The following is a 16,183-nucleotide window of genomic DNA, read 5'->3' on the forward strand; positions in this document are numbered from 1 at the left end:
AGTCCAATATAGTGTTGGAGCATATTTTCCAAAATATTTATAATATTGTGTGGTGGATGTCACTACACCAAAGCAGTTTAATTTCATGGGCCACATCTAATTTCGTCGGCCCAATGCAGGCCGACGAAAATTTCCAAATTATTTCATCGGCTTACACAAGCTAATAAAATTAGAAGTGTTTTCGTCGGCCTGGTACGGACCGATGAAATAAAGCTTGTATTTTTGTTGGCCTGGCATGGGCCGATGAAAAAACGTCTAATTTCGTGGGCAAGTCTGGCTGACGAAAATAACGGTGCCCTGATTAAATACCTGCCTCCCCACGTCTTGCCTACACGAGCCGCTCCCGCCCCCGCCCCAGCGCCCCACCGCCACTGCCGCGGCCGCGGCCGCGAGCCACCCCCGCCGCCCCGCCGCCGCCCAGCGCAGCCACCCGCCGCCGCCCCGCGCGACCCCCCGCGCCCCCCCCCCCGCCCCGCGCGGCCCCCCTCGCCGCCCAGCGCAGCCATCCGCCGCCGCCCCGCGGCCCACCGGCGCCGGCCCCGCGGGACCCTGCCGCCGCCCCGGGTGAGGGGAGGGAAAGCAGGTTGATTAAGGTCGAGAGAGATGGGGAGGGGAAAGATTGTGATCCGCAGGATCGACAACTCCACGAGCAGGCAGGTGACCTTCTCCAAACGCCGGAACGGGATCTTCAAGAAGGCGAAGGAGCTCGCAATCCTCTGCGATGCAGCATGAAATTTGCACGATCTCCAAGCGCCGGAACTGTTTATTTTCTCTTCTTCCTTATTTGATCTATCAAAATTTCTTTATCGTTTGTGTACAAAACTTGTACACTAATTTGGTCGTTTATGTGTATTACCATTGGTGCTGTGTGCAGCATGAAATCAGTGATAGATCGGTATGGCTAGGCCAAGGAAGAGCAGCAGGTTTTCGCAAATCCCAACTCGGAGCTTAAGGTTCGCTCTAGATATTCTGAAGTGTTCTATTATTTAAGCAGACATTAATATTGCTTGAAAACTGTTTATTTGGATCTGGGATCCAGCACCCCAAATTAAAGCATCATGCAATGCTAAATGTCTCTGCATTCTCATTGTCTTGCATCTCAAAATATTTTTAGATTTACAGAGGATATGAATGAAGCACAAACAGAGGAAGACATCTCAAAATACATGCCTTTTCTTTCAAATACTTCTTATAGCAAAATTTACAAGTTGCTAAACTAGGAAAGCCTGCTTCACAGACTAAGTATAATGAATTAATTAGATCCAACAGATAACATTGAAGCATACAACCTTGAATTCATCCATTGCATATAGTTGGAATTTTCTCATCTTCCAACACCATCCAGCAGATGTTATTTCATTGAGCACTCTTCTTCATTTGTACACAAGTTGTCAGGTTTGTGAATGTTATTGCATGCTGCCAGAAATATGTGAATGAGTTTCTTCTCTTGCTTCCTTCTTGTTTATTTTCATGAATAAATTACAGATCAACATAAGCAAAAAAAAAATCTGGCTAAAATTCCACAAAAAACTGACATGTCATCTACTTCAATGAATCTTTTTGTTTTTAATCTTCGTTCAGACAAATTGTTCTACTTCAACATTGAAACATGCACCTTATGCCCTTAACTGAGTATCTTGGTTTCATGATTGAATCTCATGACATGTCCCCATGTTGGGATAAACATACATGTTGAGATAGCACACTTTGAATAAGAGAATCTGAATTGATATGTTCCTCACAGTTGCATTGGAATCAGCTATTTATTAGGACCATGCCACTGCCCGATACATCATTTATATCTTTGAGCCAGCAAAAATGTCAAGACACTTGGCTATCAGTGTGACCTATAAATATGGATAATATTTATCCATTTGTCATTATTTTTGCTCAGAGGTTGTGTCAGTTATAACAGAAGTATCATTTTCCTGATAACATGCTTGTGTCAAGTAAATATTAGTAAACCTCAAATAATGCACAACTGATTTTTCAGTATATATTTTCTTGTCTTCCTAGTTATACATTCTTAGGACTGCAACTTATTGAGGTGCTATCCTTTGCCAATTTTGCAGATTCGGGTATTCTTCTCTGTTCCTGGGAGTTCTGTTGCAGATAATGATGTACCAGATTCTTTTTACAATCTTAGCGGAGAGGAGATAAGAAATGAAGCAAGGATGAGAAGGGAAAGGTTAGAGCATATAGTTCCAACACCATCCAGCAGATGCCATAATCAGCCATTTTACTTTCAACTGCAAAAGCCTATTTGCCACTTGAGTTTGGTTAATCAAGACACCGAAATTACAAGAGATCATTTACTTATGCTGACATGTTCTTCTTTATATAATGCTGCGAAGTGCTACTTCATGCTACAAGATTTCATAAATATAACATCCTTCTTGTTACAGACACATGCTAATTCATTTAATTTTGACCTGTGTGTTCATCAATAACATAACCTGTGCTTTTCTTCATAGTTTTGGCAAAGGGAGGCAGCAGGCACAATGCAGGAGTATTTCTCGAGACAAGATCACATGCTGTAGATTCCCAATACGAATTATTATGTGAAAGGCTAGGCACCAAAATACTTAAGACAACATAGAATTGGACACCTAGAAAATATTCGATGTAAACAAACAAAATAAAGACTATTCCCAGTTAACTTGTTATGGATGCTTATGGATGATTACGACTTTCTGGTTTCTATTATGCAGCTATTTTTTTTAATCAGGTGCTCAGTATTTTCGTCGGCTAGAGCAGTATTTTCGTCATCTGGAGGAGCCGACGAAAATATTTACAGTATTTTCGTCGGCAGGATGGGCCGATGAAAATACGTTGCACAGTTTCGTCGGCCTCGCTGGCCGACGAAAATAGTTTTATTTTCGTCGGTTGCCAACGAAAATGCGTTCATTTTCGTCAATTTTATTCTGTCGGCCTATTTTCGTCAGCCGACCGACAAAAATACGTATTTTTGATGGTTTTTGGGCTATTTTCGACGGTTTGTGGCCGATGAAATTACGCTATTTTCTTGTAGTGTGTGGACCCTAGGAGGACAGTGATGCGTGCTCAGCCCATGTGACCAAGCTGGCCCACGTGCATATTGGCATGCTTTATGATTTAAGGAGGTGTTTAGATCCAGGAACTAATTTTTACTCCGGATCACATGGGACATTTAGATGCTAATTAGGGAGGCTAAATATAACCTAACTGTAAAACCAATTGCATAAATAGAGACTAATTCATAAGATGAATCCATACTTCTAGCATTTGTTTGAGTCTCAGAAAATTGATTAAAAGGTGAGTTAAGGAACGAGAAAGATATGTACCACCAATTGCATGTTACTATGATACATGACAATTGTTATGATTCATGAGACACGACACGAGAGCCAGAGCAACCACATCACAATGAAACCTCAATAGCATTCCACACAAACATATATATATACAAAGCAGGCAACACAGTACATACTGATACACAACTGACAGACACCCTCTTGTCCTGCCTACCATAACCTCTGCATCTACCAAACCTATGGAAACGTAACCCAGATTTAGAGAAATCAAATTTCTAGTAGTAACATATACAGAGCGCATACAACAGCTATGACTTCTAATGTCGGGACCCCCTTCGACTTGCGGTGACCATTTAGATGATAAGCTAACCGCTGGATTAGATTGCTAGTGAGTCAGGGAGGGTTGAAAGCAAATACTAAGTAAACCAAGATGTTGTGGTTTACAGGGTCTTCTATATGAATAGAGTTCAGGATGGAATCTTGGAACCTTGGGATGGATGCCGAAATCCGATGAAACCTGGAAGGCAACAAAATCTGTGGCAGTTTATGTATATGGAAAAATCACCTTTGTGTTAATTAAACCTTTGCTTTAGTTCCAGATTGTTCTATCAACATGTACATGTACATATGATTGCCAAACTTCTTCTTTTTTTTATTAGGATATGATTGCCAAACTTAGAATTCAAATGGTAACGTAGCAATGACAGTAAATGAGTAGCTCTCAGCAGCATTGTAAACAAGGAGTAAAATCCTAGAATCCATGAATTTGAACCAATCTCATGAATAGATATATTGAGGAGCAACAACAGAAAATACTAAAATGAATCTCTTTTATATATCGATGTCGAACCTCTAGAAATCCTAGGATGAGCCAAAAATAATATTAACACCAATGTAAACTTATGCTTTCAAAACAACTATAAGGCATGCCCAGCGATTCAAATCACTTGGCATGGACAAATAATGGGATATAGCAAATATGCATATGTGTTATATGTGTGTTCATGCCACATATGAATATCTATTTCTTTACCCTATATACACATATGAAAATGATTTATAACAGTTTGCAGCTACAAAGTACAGATCACTATTTTCTAAAGAATTAAAGTTCAGACATGTTAACAACTTACACGTACATGAGCTTCTTCTAAGGAAATGTCAACACCATGCTGAAGATACAACTAATACTCTGTTCTTCCATCCAAGGTAAAGGACACCACCTCTTTCCTCAAGCCTGTAGCAGCTGTTGTAACTCTGCAACAGTGTGTTGATGGTGTTGTTCACCACTGAACTCAGCGGGTAAGGCCTAAATCCAGCCATAGCAAATCTTGCCTTCCATTTTCCAAACAGTTCATGCCTCTCAACTCTTTCAGCACCCTCGCATGCGATTAAATTAACAATATCCCTTGCAACACAGTGCTGTTCCGCGCTCATCCTCCTCCGGTCATCCCTTGGGAGAGCAACATCTATCGACTCAAACATGGCCGTATAGTAGTTGAGAGTTTCCATGTACCTTGGGAAGAATGGAGCTGTGTTTGTATTTGATTCCTGCTCAACGAGAGTAACAACCCTAGGATTGATGCTCTTGATCATTCTTATAATCCTATCTCGATGATTTTCCATGCTTACGCTTTCATCAGGAACATGATGCAGCTGATAGGCAAAATTGACAGCAATAATCTCCCCAGGTCTTACCGCAAGATGCCCAAGCTGAACCTCATGGCTAGCAGCTGGAACAGCATTGAACTCAAAGGGAAGACCACACGACTGAGCAACACTATGCAATCTCCTCCCAACTATATCAAGCCCGCCCCCTCTGGCATAAGCAGAATTTGAGTCATCAATACCAGTGATTCTAGTGTATGGTGGACCCCCAGGCCTTGCAGCAAGGGCCTGTATCAGAGTAATCCACTGGCTCCCCTGAGCAATTTGGAAGTCAATGATGTGAACAAAGTTCTCTCCCTTAATAGCCTCGGCAATGGCACCATTCGCTGACATATAACCAAACTTAAAGAATGGGCAGATCTCATAAAGGAGATGCATGTATGACATGAGCTCAGAGCTTGTAGGTTCTTTACATTTCAAAGATTTATATAGCATATTGCCAGAGGAAGCAAGTCTTGCAACAATTCCTTCCAACATATATGCTCCAAGTCGTTGCATTGGATCTCCTGATACAGATATGAGCTGACCTAGCTCAGATATAAGCAATTCTGTTGCAAAGACATCATTCTCCGCAACAGCCTTACCACATGCAATGATTAGTTGCTTCAAGTCTCCTGCATCAATTCCCAGAAGTTGTCTCCAGTTGTCTGGTCTCAATTGAACATTGGCTTGTAAGAAGCTCTCAGGGCTGTCAGAAGTAATGTCCAATTCAGGTCCAAGAATGGCATTCTCTAGCTCTTTTAGTTTAATTTGGAGATCTGCAACTTCAGTTAGACAGGAAGCACTTGGGGGAGAACTATATGTGTGCTCTGAGTGGCTATCATGCTGAGACAGGGGGCTCCCACTTAAAGGGGAAATGCTGTGAGAAGATGTGGAGCTTTGTGCAGGATAAACAACATTTGCTGAGGATGATTCCAGAGTGCAGTACTGTGCTTCAAATATTTGAGTGTTGGAACTATTAATCTTCTGCGATCCATCGTCGGGAGACGAGTGGTGATGATCTAGATTATTTTGCATCACATGAAACCTATCATTTTCTTCTACAGTTGCTGAATTATTGTAGTACGGCATTTGAGAATCTTCTGAAATTTTGTATGGACGGTTAGAAGCCCTAGCTGACATACTGTCCTTTGCGAACTTGTAGGTAAAAACTTAGCAGGGAGCAGATCCTGCCATCTTTATCTCCATTGTATTCAGTGTCCTCATGTCATCCACTGACAATATACAAGATTATGAAATTCAAGTGAGAAAGGAATAGATAAGGACATCCAAATTATATTTTAACATCATGAAAAGAAACTTAGCTTTGAATGTAACACCTGAACTCATATCAACTTTACATGGACATGTGGTCTTTGAACTATATTGTATTTTTCAAAAGCATAAAACAAAATTCAACCATTATCACTTCTAGAACCAACTAATGAGAATCCAGATAGTTTCTTATCCAAAACGAGCTACATTAAACCATGGATTTACAGGTAGCTAAATTTAATAGTAAGCTGACACTAACAGTTAGCAATTGTGTAATATTCATAATAATCAAGGAAGTCAAATAAGCCTAAAAGTTGAAATAAAGTTCAAACACTACATATGGGAAGATTTCATGTCACAGTTAACCTTTAAAACTCCATAAAGGGAGGTTAATTCTTACAGATTGGCTACAAGCCTGAACTTCAGATTTCTCGCTAGTCAGATGTAATAACCCATTACATTTCACATGTAACCGGAGACATGGTAATAGCTCACTGGGTTCCTCCAACGTAACAGATATTTAAGAATATATCAAAGTATGAACTATAATAACGTACTGAAATGTAGAAACCAACAAAAAAGGTTTTTAGAATTAAAAATATTTCATTGAGAACCTAAACACACTACACAGATGATGTATGACCTAAAGTCTCGAAGTAGTAGAACAGGATGACAAATTAATTGCCTGCCAAGCCTTTTGATTGTAGCAAACCTGATTACAGAGTCACTAAGTTAGGACTCTGAATATTCAGTAGAAGTAGGCCAACCGTAGTCCTTTTTTAAAGAATGAGACTATAATCAACTTCGGCAATCAACTAAGGTACTGTATTTTATTCCTAGGTGTGGAGGCCCTTTTGGGTGTGGTTATGTAGATCCTAGGTAAGTGAAAATTGAGAATTAGCTCAGCAAACGCTGCATACACAACAGAGAACCGTGAACTAAAATGAAGACCATCCAGCAAGGCCTATCAGTGCGAAGCTACGGACATCAAGCAAAAACAACAACAAGAACAAAAGGGGGAAAAGCCCCCCAACAAAACCGAAAACAATTACAGCAGGAGGGAAGGCATACCATCAAGAAACAGGCGTCCCCAGGCGATTCTTGAATCTCTTTTGACCAGCATGGAGCAAGAAACGACTCACGGACCGCGGTACTCCAAGGACCGGGCCTCAGCTGAAAAGAGGCAGGAAGGAAAGAAGAGAGACCCTTCAAGGGGGTGGAGGGCGAGCGAGTGCGACGGGGGAAGACGACGACTGCTCAGTGATGGGGATTGATGGCTGGATTGGTGCGGTGTTGAGGAAAAGAAGCCATTTATCGGGAAAAAAAGGGGAAAAATCCGAGCCGCGGGGACGAGAAAAATTGGGCCTTTGCGAGGGAGGGACGAACGGACATGACTCTGCTCATCCGTTTGTGGTGTACTACCACTACACACTCAGTCGCCCCTTTTCATTATTTTATTATTGTTAGGCTGAGCGCAAGTGCGACATCCGTCCCGGGCGACGATCCTGAATGGAATCTGATTCGTGTTGTCGTCTTGCCAGTTTCTCCAGCACATTCGTGTTGAAGCGAAAGCAACCCAGCTTGTTTTACTGCTACTGGTTTCTGATTTGCCGTGTGGATAATGCATCGAATTAACTCAGTATACTTATATTTGGTTATTGTAAAGTAAATTACCGTATTCCAGATTCCAAGTGGGCCGTTATACTACTCCCCTCCTCACTCACTCCCTCCCTGTCACTGACTCGCTTAGCTGGTAAAAAAATCTCGTGTAGGGCGCGCGCATGTGGTAATCGGATACTGGCCTCCTTACCGCTTGTATATCTTTGGTTTAGAGATAGGTTAGGTTCATCCGTATTTTTATGGATTGGGTCGAACTATATGTGTTTGGTTGCTAAGTTAGGTTGATCTAATTTTTTATTTGGTTGCGTGTGGGTTGAGGTGGTTGTTTTTAACACTGCTAGTAGCCTTACTGCGAACCCATATATCAGTCTCCTCATCTTTTCTTCCTTTTCCCTCACCTTCTTCTTCCTCGCTCCCCTTGTCGTGCGCCCGCGCCCTGCTCCCCTTGCTGCCCCCATGTGAGAGGGGCCGCCCCTGTCAGTCTTGTGCGCGCTAGCCTGCACTCGATCGGGAGCGAGAACACAGGCAAGCATGGCTCTAGCCTCTGGTGTCGGTGGTAGCCAAGCGAGCAGAGCAAACACCGCTGGGGTGGGCGGTGCAGGGAGCTAGGGTGAGCTCGGGAGGGGCGCGCGAGCGCTGCACGGCCGGAACGAGTGCGGGTGGCCAGGACAAGCGCACAGGATGGCCAGATGTGCTCGAGCTCTTCTCACGCTATGGATTTCAGTGGGGAAAACTTCGATTCCGATGGAGAGAACTTCGATCCCGGCTGTTCTTGATATGGATCTGTGAAGATGAGTGCTCAAATGGATTCACCTCGACGCAAGGAAGCTTCAAGTCCAAAGGGATTCCCCTCACTCCTTCGCTTGAGCCAATCGTGTCTCGCTCCCCCCGCCGCGCTTCGCACCTCCGCTAGAGCCAACCGCCGAGGCTCGAGCTCGCCCTGCAGCGCTGCTCCTCCGCCAGAGACGAACGCCGCGGACCAAGCAGAGATGGAGCCACGACGCCGTCGAAGTGGGTTGGGATGGTCCGCTCTGGACGGACCACCTCAACCCGTATCTAAGGGGAATATTCCTCTTTAGGGATGCACCCAACTACAACCTACATGAGCGAACGCGGGTCGAAATGGGTCGAATCCGCTTCGATGTATTTTGACCTACCAACCAAACAACCAAGTTGATAAACGACAGAGAATGAATTTTACCCACGTTCAATCTCCGTCCACGGTATTGGCTGTCACGTGAAACCTAGGCCACCTTTGGAAACTAAAATGAGCTGGTGCATTTAATTTATTCAGTTAACCTAAATTATTTTGGTTTCTAAAATTGCTCTTCAGTTACCTGTAGTTTCCATCATCTAAAAGCCATGCTAACAGCTTTTTTTGACGGTAAGGCTATGTACAGGACGTCCAATGCCAGCGACTCCTTCCGGACAGACGCATGGCGCGACGTGCTCTGCATCTTTTTCTACTACCGCTTTTATTCACTCCTTACCCATTTCTATCTCATCCACCGCTTTCTTCTCCGCTTTGGTCTAATCCACGGCTTGCTTCTCTTCCCTGCGTTGTTGTCCCCAATTGAGGACTCCCTCACGGGGTGCGGAGCTAGATGCTCGGCCTATCTGCTCCTGAACGCGAGGAGGTAGCCAGAGGTTGCTCGCGGAGGCTAGGATCTGTCCCCGACGGTGGAAACTAGAAAGCCAGAAGTAAGGCTCGATGGTGTGGAGATCCAAGGCCTTGTACCTCGTGAAGAGGAGCTGTGTCGGTGGCGGCACGAAGGTGAGGAGCCGCCATGGCGTCTGCGTGTGACATAAGACGAATGAGCAGAGGTAAGACAAGGCTACGGACGGGAGCTGCTCACTTGATCCCTAGCTCACCATCGGCAGGCTCACATGCACCTGAGCATCAACTAGATATGCTCTCACCAGGTAGCAACAACTAAGTAGTTCTTTTTTAACTTTCGATTTGGGATGTTGCAGTAGGTCATTTAGGATGTTGCAATTGGTGGTTTCCAATGTTTCAGATACTACAGTAAGAATTTTGGTTGAGGTTTTCCCTCATGTTGCAACTGCTGTTTTATTACGACAGTTGATCGGCAATGTTGTAATAATTTTTCATGATGATGTGATCGATTAGTTAGGGTTAACTTTATTTTCTTCTGTGTTGTGGAAGTCTTATTTAGATGTTCGTTTCAGCCGATGACATGCGACGTTGCAAGCACTCGTTCGTAGAAAATGTTACAGGTCACAGATGAGTTGTTGCAACGAATTTTTTAACTGAAATGTTGAGTCAAACATTTACACAAGTTGCAACGGTTTTTTTTGTGCGTGCGAAGCTTCAACTAGATGTTTATTTTTTAGATGTTGCGTGCCATGATTTATACGTTGCAGCGGGAATTTTTCGAGTACTCCAACCGTCCGACGCTAGCGTTCAGATCGGTAGCGCTAGCAGCTCTGTATTTTTATTATTGTATTTCTCATTGGCCTAGCCGAGCTCAAGGAGCAAACTTATTAACCTATTCCTTAAGGTTCTAATCTCGCGAACACTGTACACATGTACTTAGATCTTCTCGTGCCCATGTTTTGTTTTCATATTGCTATCAAGTATCATTGAGTCATACCAAGTTAAAAAGCTTGCGATCTAGAATTAATATAAGAGTAAAATGTATCGGTGTTCTCGGAACTTGCCCGATGTGCCATCCAAATCTGTGAGCAATCAAATCAATTTTTAGGAAGTGTCGTAGGTCCTAAATATATTTTTGGATCTCTAAACCTATCCTTGTGTGACATCTAAGGGTCTATTCGGTAAAGCTCTATCCGATTCTCCGTAGGAGCTGATTCTTTGAGAGAAGTGATTTTGTGGTTGAAAGTGATTCTCTTCGATTCTCTAGCATAAACTCTTAAAATCAGGATGGCGAATCATTCCATGTAATCAGGAGAAGCTACTTTTTTCAGCTACCAGCCTCTTAATTTATTTCACAGAATCAGCAGAGAATTATTTCTCTAAAAACCTGTTTGGCAAAGCTCCTACTAGCACAGAATTAGCTCTGGGAGCTCTGCCAAACGCTAAGTCCCACTACTATCGATATGCAATTTTAGATCCTTAAACACTCACAAGCGCCATCACTGATCCAAATGGCGGGGAGGATGAGGATCAATCCCGGTTATCGCGAAGATCTCACACCTTCTAGAGTCTTCGGTCATGATGTTTCGTCAATCTATGCACAACCCCTTTGTACGTCAAGATCTATAACATCATGGGATAAAGTTTGTGTTCTTCCCTAGAATTAGTTGGATTATTGATATGTAACTATTTCATGTACTTTATGCCTATCAATACTTCATGTGTTGGTATTTTACCATCACGCCCACCGAAGGATACCCCCAAGGTGGTGAGTTTGTAGGTAGGGTGTCGCCGAGATAAGTAACTCGAAGATGCAAGGAACACAAAGTTTAGACGGTTCAGACCACCGAGAGCGTAATACCCTACGTCTTGTGTGGTTTGTATTACTTTAAGTGTTGATCGGGGTCATCTTGGTGATCTCTTTTGGAGCGAGTCCCTGCCCGCCCTTATATAGTTTGGGGGATAGGATTACATGGAAATCCTAGCTGAATACAAGCTTAGAAGTCCTATCCGAGTAGTATTCGATAGTTTCCTTCTATTCCGACTAGTTCTACTATTGTTCGAATAGTTCAACTACAGTACGAGTAGTTACAACGGATGTAGGGCTGGGCCATGTCCCATCCCCTATCCTAGGATATGTACACCATGTGCACAGTCCCGTGGTCCTGGGTCTGACAAGCCCCCGAGCTCTTCGTAGTCGAGTACTGCAGGCTTCCAAGTACTTCTGAAGGCATCTTCGAGTTCTTCCGAACTCCATCTTGAAGGTATCTTCCGAGTACTTTCTTAGCTGCATCGAGACTATGCGGTGCTCATGTCCCGAATAGTTATCAAGTCTTCTTTTATATAGGGTGCGATTAAACTCGTACTCCATATAGAGTAGCCCCCGAGCCTTAAGTTGACTCGTAAAATTAGGCTGAGGGTCAAATTAGCCTTGAATCTTCTATCTTTATTTTTTAAAAGATTTGAAAAATAAGTCGCTGATGACACGTATCCCTGCAGCCCTCGAGCCTTAAATCCAAATCCCAAGGTTTGGGTAAAAAGAGTCCAAAGAATCATGGCATGCAATATATGACGGTAAGAATTTGATAGTTAAGTTGGGCAAATTGATTCAGAAATTCGAAATCGCTTTTTTCAGGATGAATTCCCTGAAAAATGGTTAAACAAATAACTTCTACAAAAAGCGCCCTAAATTACCACTCAAATCAAACTCTTTTCCTTGAGTCAATGGCTAGATAAGACCTCTAGGTTAAAAATTTAGAAAACACCTTATTTCGGGATAACATCCCTGAAATAATGGTTAAATAATTATCTTCCTGAGGGAAATCCTCAAAAGCCTCTTAAATCAGGTCCTTCCACGAATCGTCCGAGTAGTTTTGTGGTGTCCAGCCTTCAAGTGTGAGAGCTTAAATGATCCGCCAAAAGCACGTTGGGTGCCCTGTGGAGCCCAGCCGCCCTCGAGCATGGTAGCTAGAGGAGTGCGCCAGAAGCACTAGGAATGTCTTGTTTGTAGTCGAGACAAGACATCAAGGTAGCTGACAACGCGTAAAACTAGTCGGGAACTAGTAAACGTAGTGTATGGGAGCGAGGCCCCATCAGTAAACTGCACATAGTACTAGTCATGAATTAGTAAACGGAGTAGTACTGTAAGTGTGGGAGCGATGCCCGTTCCAGTAAACTCCATGTATAACTAGTCGAGAACTAGTAAATGGAGTAGTAGTGGAAGTATGGGAGCGATGCTCTTGCAGTAAACTCCATATATAACTAGACGAGAACAAGTAAACGGAGTAGTACTGGCAGTATGGGAGCGATGCCCTTGCAGTAACTCCAAGTATAACTAGTCGAGAACTAGTTAACGGAGTAGTACTGGCAGTATGGGAGCGATGCTCTTGCAGTAAACTCAATGTATAACTAGTCGAGAACCAGTAAATGGAGTAGTACTGGCAGAATGGAAACGATGCCCTTGCAGTAAACTACATGTACAACTAGTCGAGAACTAGTTAACGAAGTAGTACTAGTAGTAAGGGAACATGCCCTTTAGTAAACTCCATGTATAACTAGTCAAGAACTAGTTAGTAGTACTGGCAGTATGTGAGCGATGCTCTTACAGTAAACTCCAAGTATAACTAGTCGAGAACTAGTAAACGGAGTTGTACTGGTAGTATGGGAGCGATGCCCCTCTGGTAAATCATGCTACGCTGCAGCTGACAACTTGGAGAACAAGTTAGCTAAGGGTGAAAATGGCGTAGATGCTCGATATTCCAAGAGTTTGGGACCTCCTGGCCATCAGGGTACTGTAAGCGATACGATCCTGGTCTTGTAACCTTGTAAGCGATACGACCCTAGTCTTATAACCTTGTACACGATGAAGGGTCCCTCCCATCACAAATTAAGCTTGTGCAGCCCGGTTTCATCCTGGATGCGTTGAAGGACCATATCTCCAACGTTCCAGTTATGGTAATGACGGACTCTTTGTAAGTAGCGAGCCGATTGGAGCAAGATATTGCATCTGATTTCTTCTGCCGAGTCAAGTTTGAGATGTCTTGCGTTATCAGCCTTGCCTTCTTCATACATCTCCAGTCGAGGAGATTTTCACATGACGTCAGCTGGCAATATAGCTTCAGACCCATAGACGAGGAAGAAAGGTGACTGTCCTATGGCTTTGCTTGGTTGTGTGCGGAGCCCCAGACTACTGATGAGATCTCATTGATCCACTTACCATCCTTTTTGCTATTCTTGTCGTAGAGTCTTTTCTTCAGGCCATTAAGGATCATGTCATTGGTGCGCTCAACCTTGTCGTTGGCCCGCGGGTGAGCCACTCAAACATACTTGACTTCAATAGCACTGTGTTTGTAGAAATCCCCAAACTGATGCGAATAGAAATTGGATCCTAGATTTGTGATTATAGTGTTGGGGAAGCCGAATCGATGCAAGATGTCGCAGATGAAGCTAACCACTCGATCAGCAGAGAGCTTTGTAATTGGCTTGTACTCGATCCACTTTGTAAACTTGTCGATGGCTACCAACACATGAGTAAAACCTCCTGGCGCAGTTGTCAAGGGCCCTATCATGTCCAGGCCCCAGCATGCAAACGGCCATGAAAGTGGTATGGTAATAAGGTAGTAGGCCGGAACATGGGGCTGCTTGCTGAAGAATTGGCGGTTTGTGCATCGACAAACGAGTGCTTCGGCATCTGCCAAAGCAGTCGACCAATAGAATCCGGATCTGAAAGCTTTTCCGACTAGTGTGCGAGAAGCAGCATGGTTCCCGCACACGCCTTTGTGAATCTCCTAGAGTATCTCTCTGCCTTCCTCCGTGCGGACACGCTTCATGAGTATGCCTGATGTTGGTCCATGCTTGTATAAGTTGTCCCTGACTATAATGTAACCTTTGCTGCGTCTTAGGATGCGTGTGGCCTCACCGCTTTTTGGGTCGACACCGGGGGGTAGTTTGTGCTCCTTGATGAAGTCGAGGAAAGTCACCCGGCAGTCGACCTCGATCATTAAGACCTCTCAGTCAGGATCTATTGGATCTTGAGCGATGGTACTTTGATCTGGTGTCTTGATGGATGGGTGGTGCAACTCGTGGATGAAAGCTCCCGATGGGACCTTAGCTCGATTGGAACCCAGCTTCGAGAGCACATCTGCTCCCACATTGTTGTCGTGAATCACATGATGAATTTCCATCCCCGAGAATTTGTTCTCGAGCTTGCGTATTTCCATGACATATGCGTCCATGGTGTCCTTGTTGACATCCCACTCTTTGTTGATTTGTTGGACCACCAGCAAGGAGTCACTGTAGATAAGTAGTTGCTTGATGCTCAGAGAGACTGCCAGGCGTAGCCCGTGTAGTAGTGTCTCATACTAGGCTTCGTTGTTCGAGACCTCAAATAATATTTGGAACACATATTTGAGTTGTTCTCCTTTTGGACTGATGAAGGGTACTCCCGCACCATCGCCTCCGAGCTTGAGTGAGCTGTCGAAGTACATCACTCAATGCTTTGGCTGGTTGGCTGGGGCTTCAACTTGGTTTTCTCGCCGTTCTGCCATGAAGTCGACTAGTACCTGTGACTTGATGGGCATTCAGGGCTTGAAGTCGAGAGTAAGAGCCCCAAGTTCCACTACCCAATTGGAGATGTGCCTAGTGGCATCCCGATTGTGGAGAATATCAGCCAATAGGAAATCAGTGATCACCAAGATGTTGTATGCATTGAAGTAGTGGTGAAGCTTCCTGGAGGTGATGAGTATAGCGTAGAGTAGTTTCTGAATTGTCAGGTAGCAAACCTTGGATTCAGAAAGGATTTTGCTAACAAAGTAGACGGGCTGCTGCACACTGAAAGTATGGCCTTCCTCCTGGTATTCCACCACGATTGCCATGCCAACGATATGAGTAGTCACGATGATGAGTAACAGGTTCTCGCCTGGTTGTGGAGCCGTTAGGATGGGGGGCGACTGCAAATGATGCTTGAGATCTTCCACCACCTGCTTCGCCTCCTCGGTCCACTAGAACTTGTCGTGTCATTTGAGCAACTTGAAGAAGGGTAATCCCCATTCTCCAAGTCGCGAGATAAATCTGTTCAGGTCCGCCATACAGCCTATGAGCTTCTGGACATCCTTGGTCGTCCGTGGGACGTCTATGTCTGTAATGGTGGTGATCTTCTTTGGGTTTGCTTCAATTCCTCGGTGACTAATGATGAAACCGGGTAGTTTTCCTAGTGGCATGCAGAAGATGCACTTGGTTGGGTTGAGCTTCCATCAAAACTTGGGTAAGCTGTTGAAGGTTTCCTCAAGATCACGGATAAACTTGTCGTGGGCTCTGGTTTTGATAACCACATCGTCCACATAGGCTTCAACATTGCAATGTAGCTAATCAGCAAGGCATAATTGGATGGCCTGTTGTTAGGTGGCTCCTGCGTTCTTCAACCTGAAGGACATGAATGTGTAGGCATATGCTCCAAAGGGGCTGATGAATGCTATCTTGATCTGGTCTTCTTCCTTAAGTGCAATCTGATAGTAACCTGAGTAGCAGTCGAGGAAAGAGAGCAGGATGCAGCCAGCCATAGAGTCAATGACTTGGTCGATGCGTGGGAGCGCGAAGGGATCCTTCGGGCAGTGTCTGTTGAGATCAGTGTAATCCACACACATCCTCCATTCATTATTATTCTTTTTCAGATCTAGTAAAGGGTTGGCTAACCACTCGAGGTGGTAGACTTCTTTAATGAAATTAGCCACGA

The 16,183-nt window shown here is 44.0% G+C and overlaps 1 protein-coding gene and 1 long non-coding RNA gene across 5 annotated transcripts; one reads left to right on the top strand and one right to left on the bottom strand.

Moving 5' to 3' along the window:
• Positions 1 to 443: 443 nt before the first annotated feature.
• LOC112874561 lies at positions 444 to 2,710 on the top strand. The gene is made up of 3 exons (XR_003225003.1): positions 444 to 953; positions 2,073 to 2,188; positions 2,475 to 2,710. It is a non-coding gene; the product is annotated as an uncharacterized LOC112874561 (long non-coding RNA).
• Positions 2,711 to 3,388: 678 nt separating this feature from the next.
• On the bottom strand, positions 3,389 to 7,621 carry LOC112874560 (scarecrow-like protein 21). Of its 4 annotated transcripts, none has more exons than XM_025937938.1 (3): positions 7,287 to 7,621; positions 4,433 to 6,175; positions 3,389 to 3,827 (listed from the first exon to the last, which is right to left on the bottom strand). In XM_025937938.1, the coding sequence occupies exon 2, from the start codon at positions 6,081 to 6,083 to the stop codon at positions 4,455 to 4,457; it is 1,629 nt and encodes a 542-aa protein (XP_025793723.1). In that variant the 5' UTR covers positions 6,084 to 6,175; positions 7,287 to 7,621; the 3' UTR covers positions 3,389 to 3,827; positions 4,433 to 4,454. The 4 variants fall into 4 exon arrangements, with proteins under 4 accessions (XP_025793723.1, XP_025793721.1, XP_025793722.1 ...); XM_025937936.1 differs by having other exon boundaries at positions 4,427 to 6,175; positions 7,287 to 7,620; XM_025937937.1 differs by having other exon boundaries at positions 3,389 to 3,810; positions 7,287 to 7,619.
• Positions 7,622 to 16,183: the final 8,562 nt, after the last annotated feature.

The sequence above is a fragment of the Panicum hallii genome, chromosome 9, assembly GCF_002211085.1.
Source record: "Panicum hallii strain FIL2 chromosome 9, PHallii_v3.1, whole genome shotgun sequence".
Taxonomy (NCBI): Eukaryota; Viridiplantae; Streptophyta; class Magnoliopsida; order Poales; family Poaceae; genus Panicum; species Panicum hallii.

Bases quoted from the DNA above. Each gene is read 5' to 3' on its own strand.
- LOC112874560 (XM_025937938.1), bottom strand. From the start codon at position 6,083: ATGTCAGCTAGGGCTTCTAACCGTCCATACAAAATTTCAGAAGATTCT.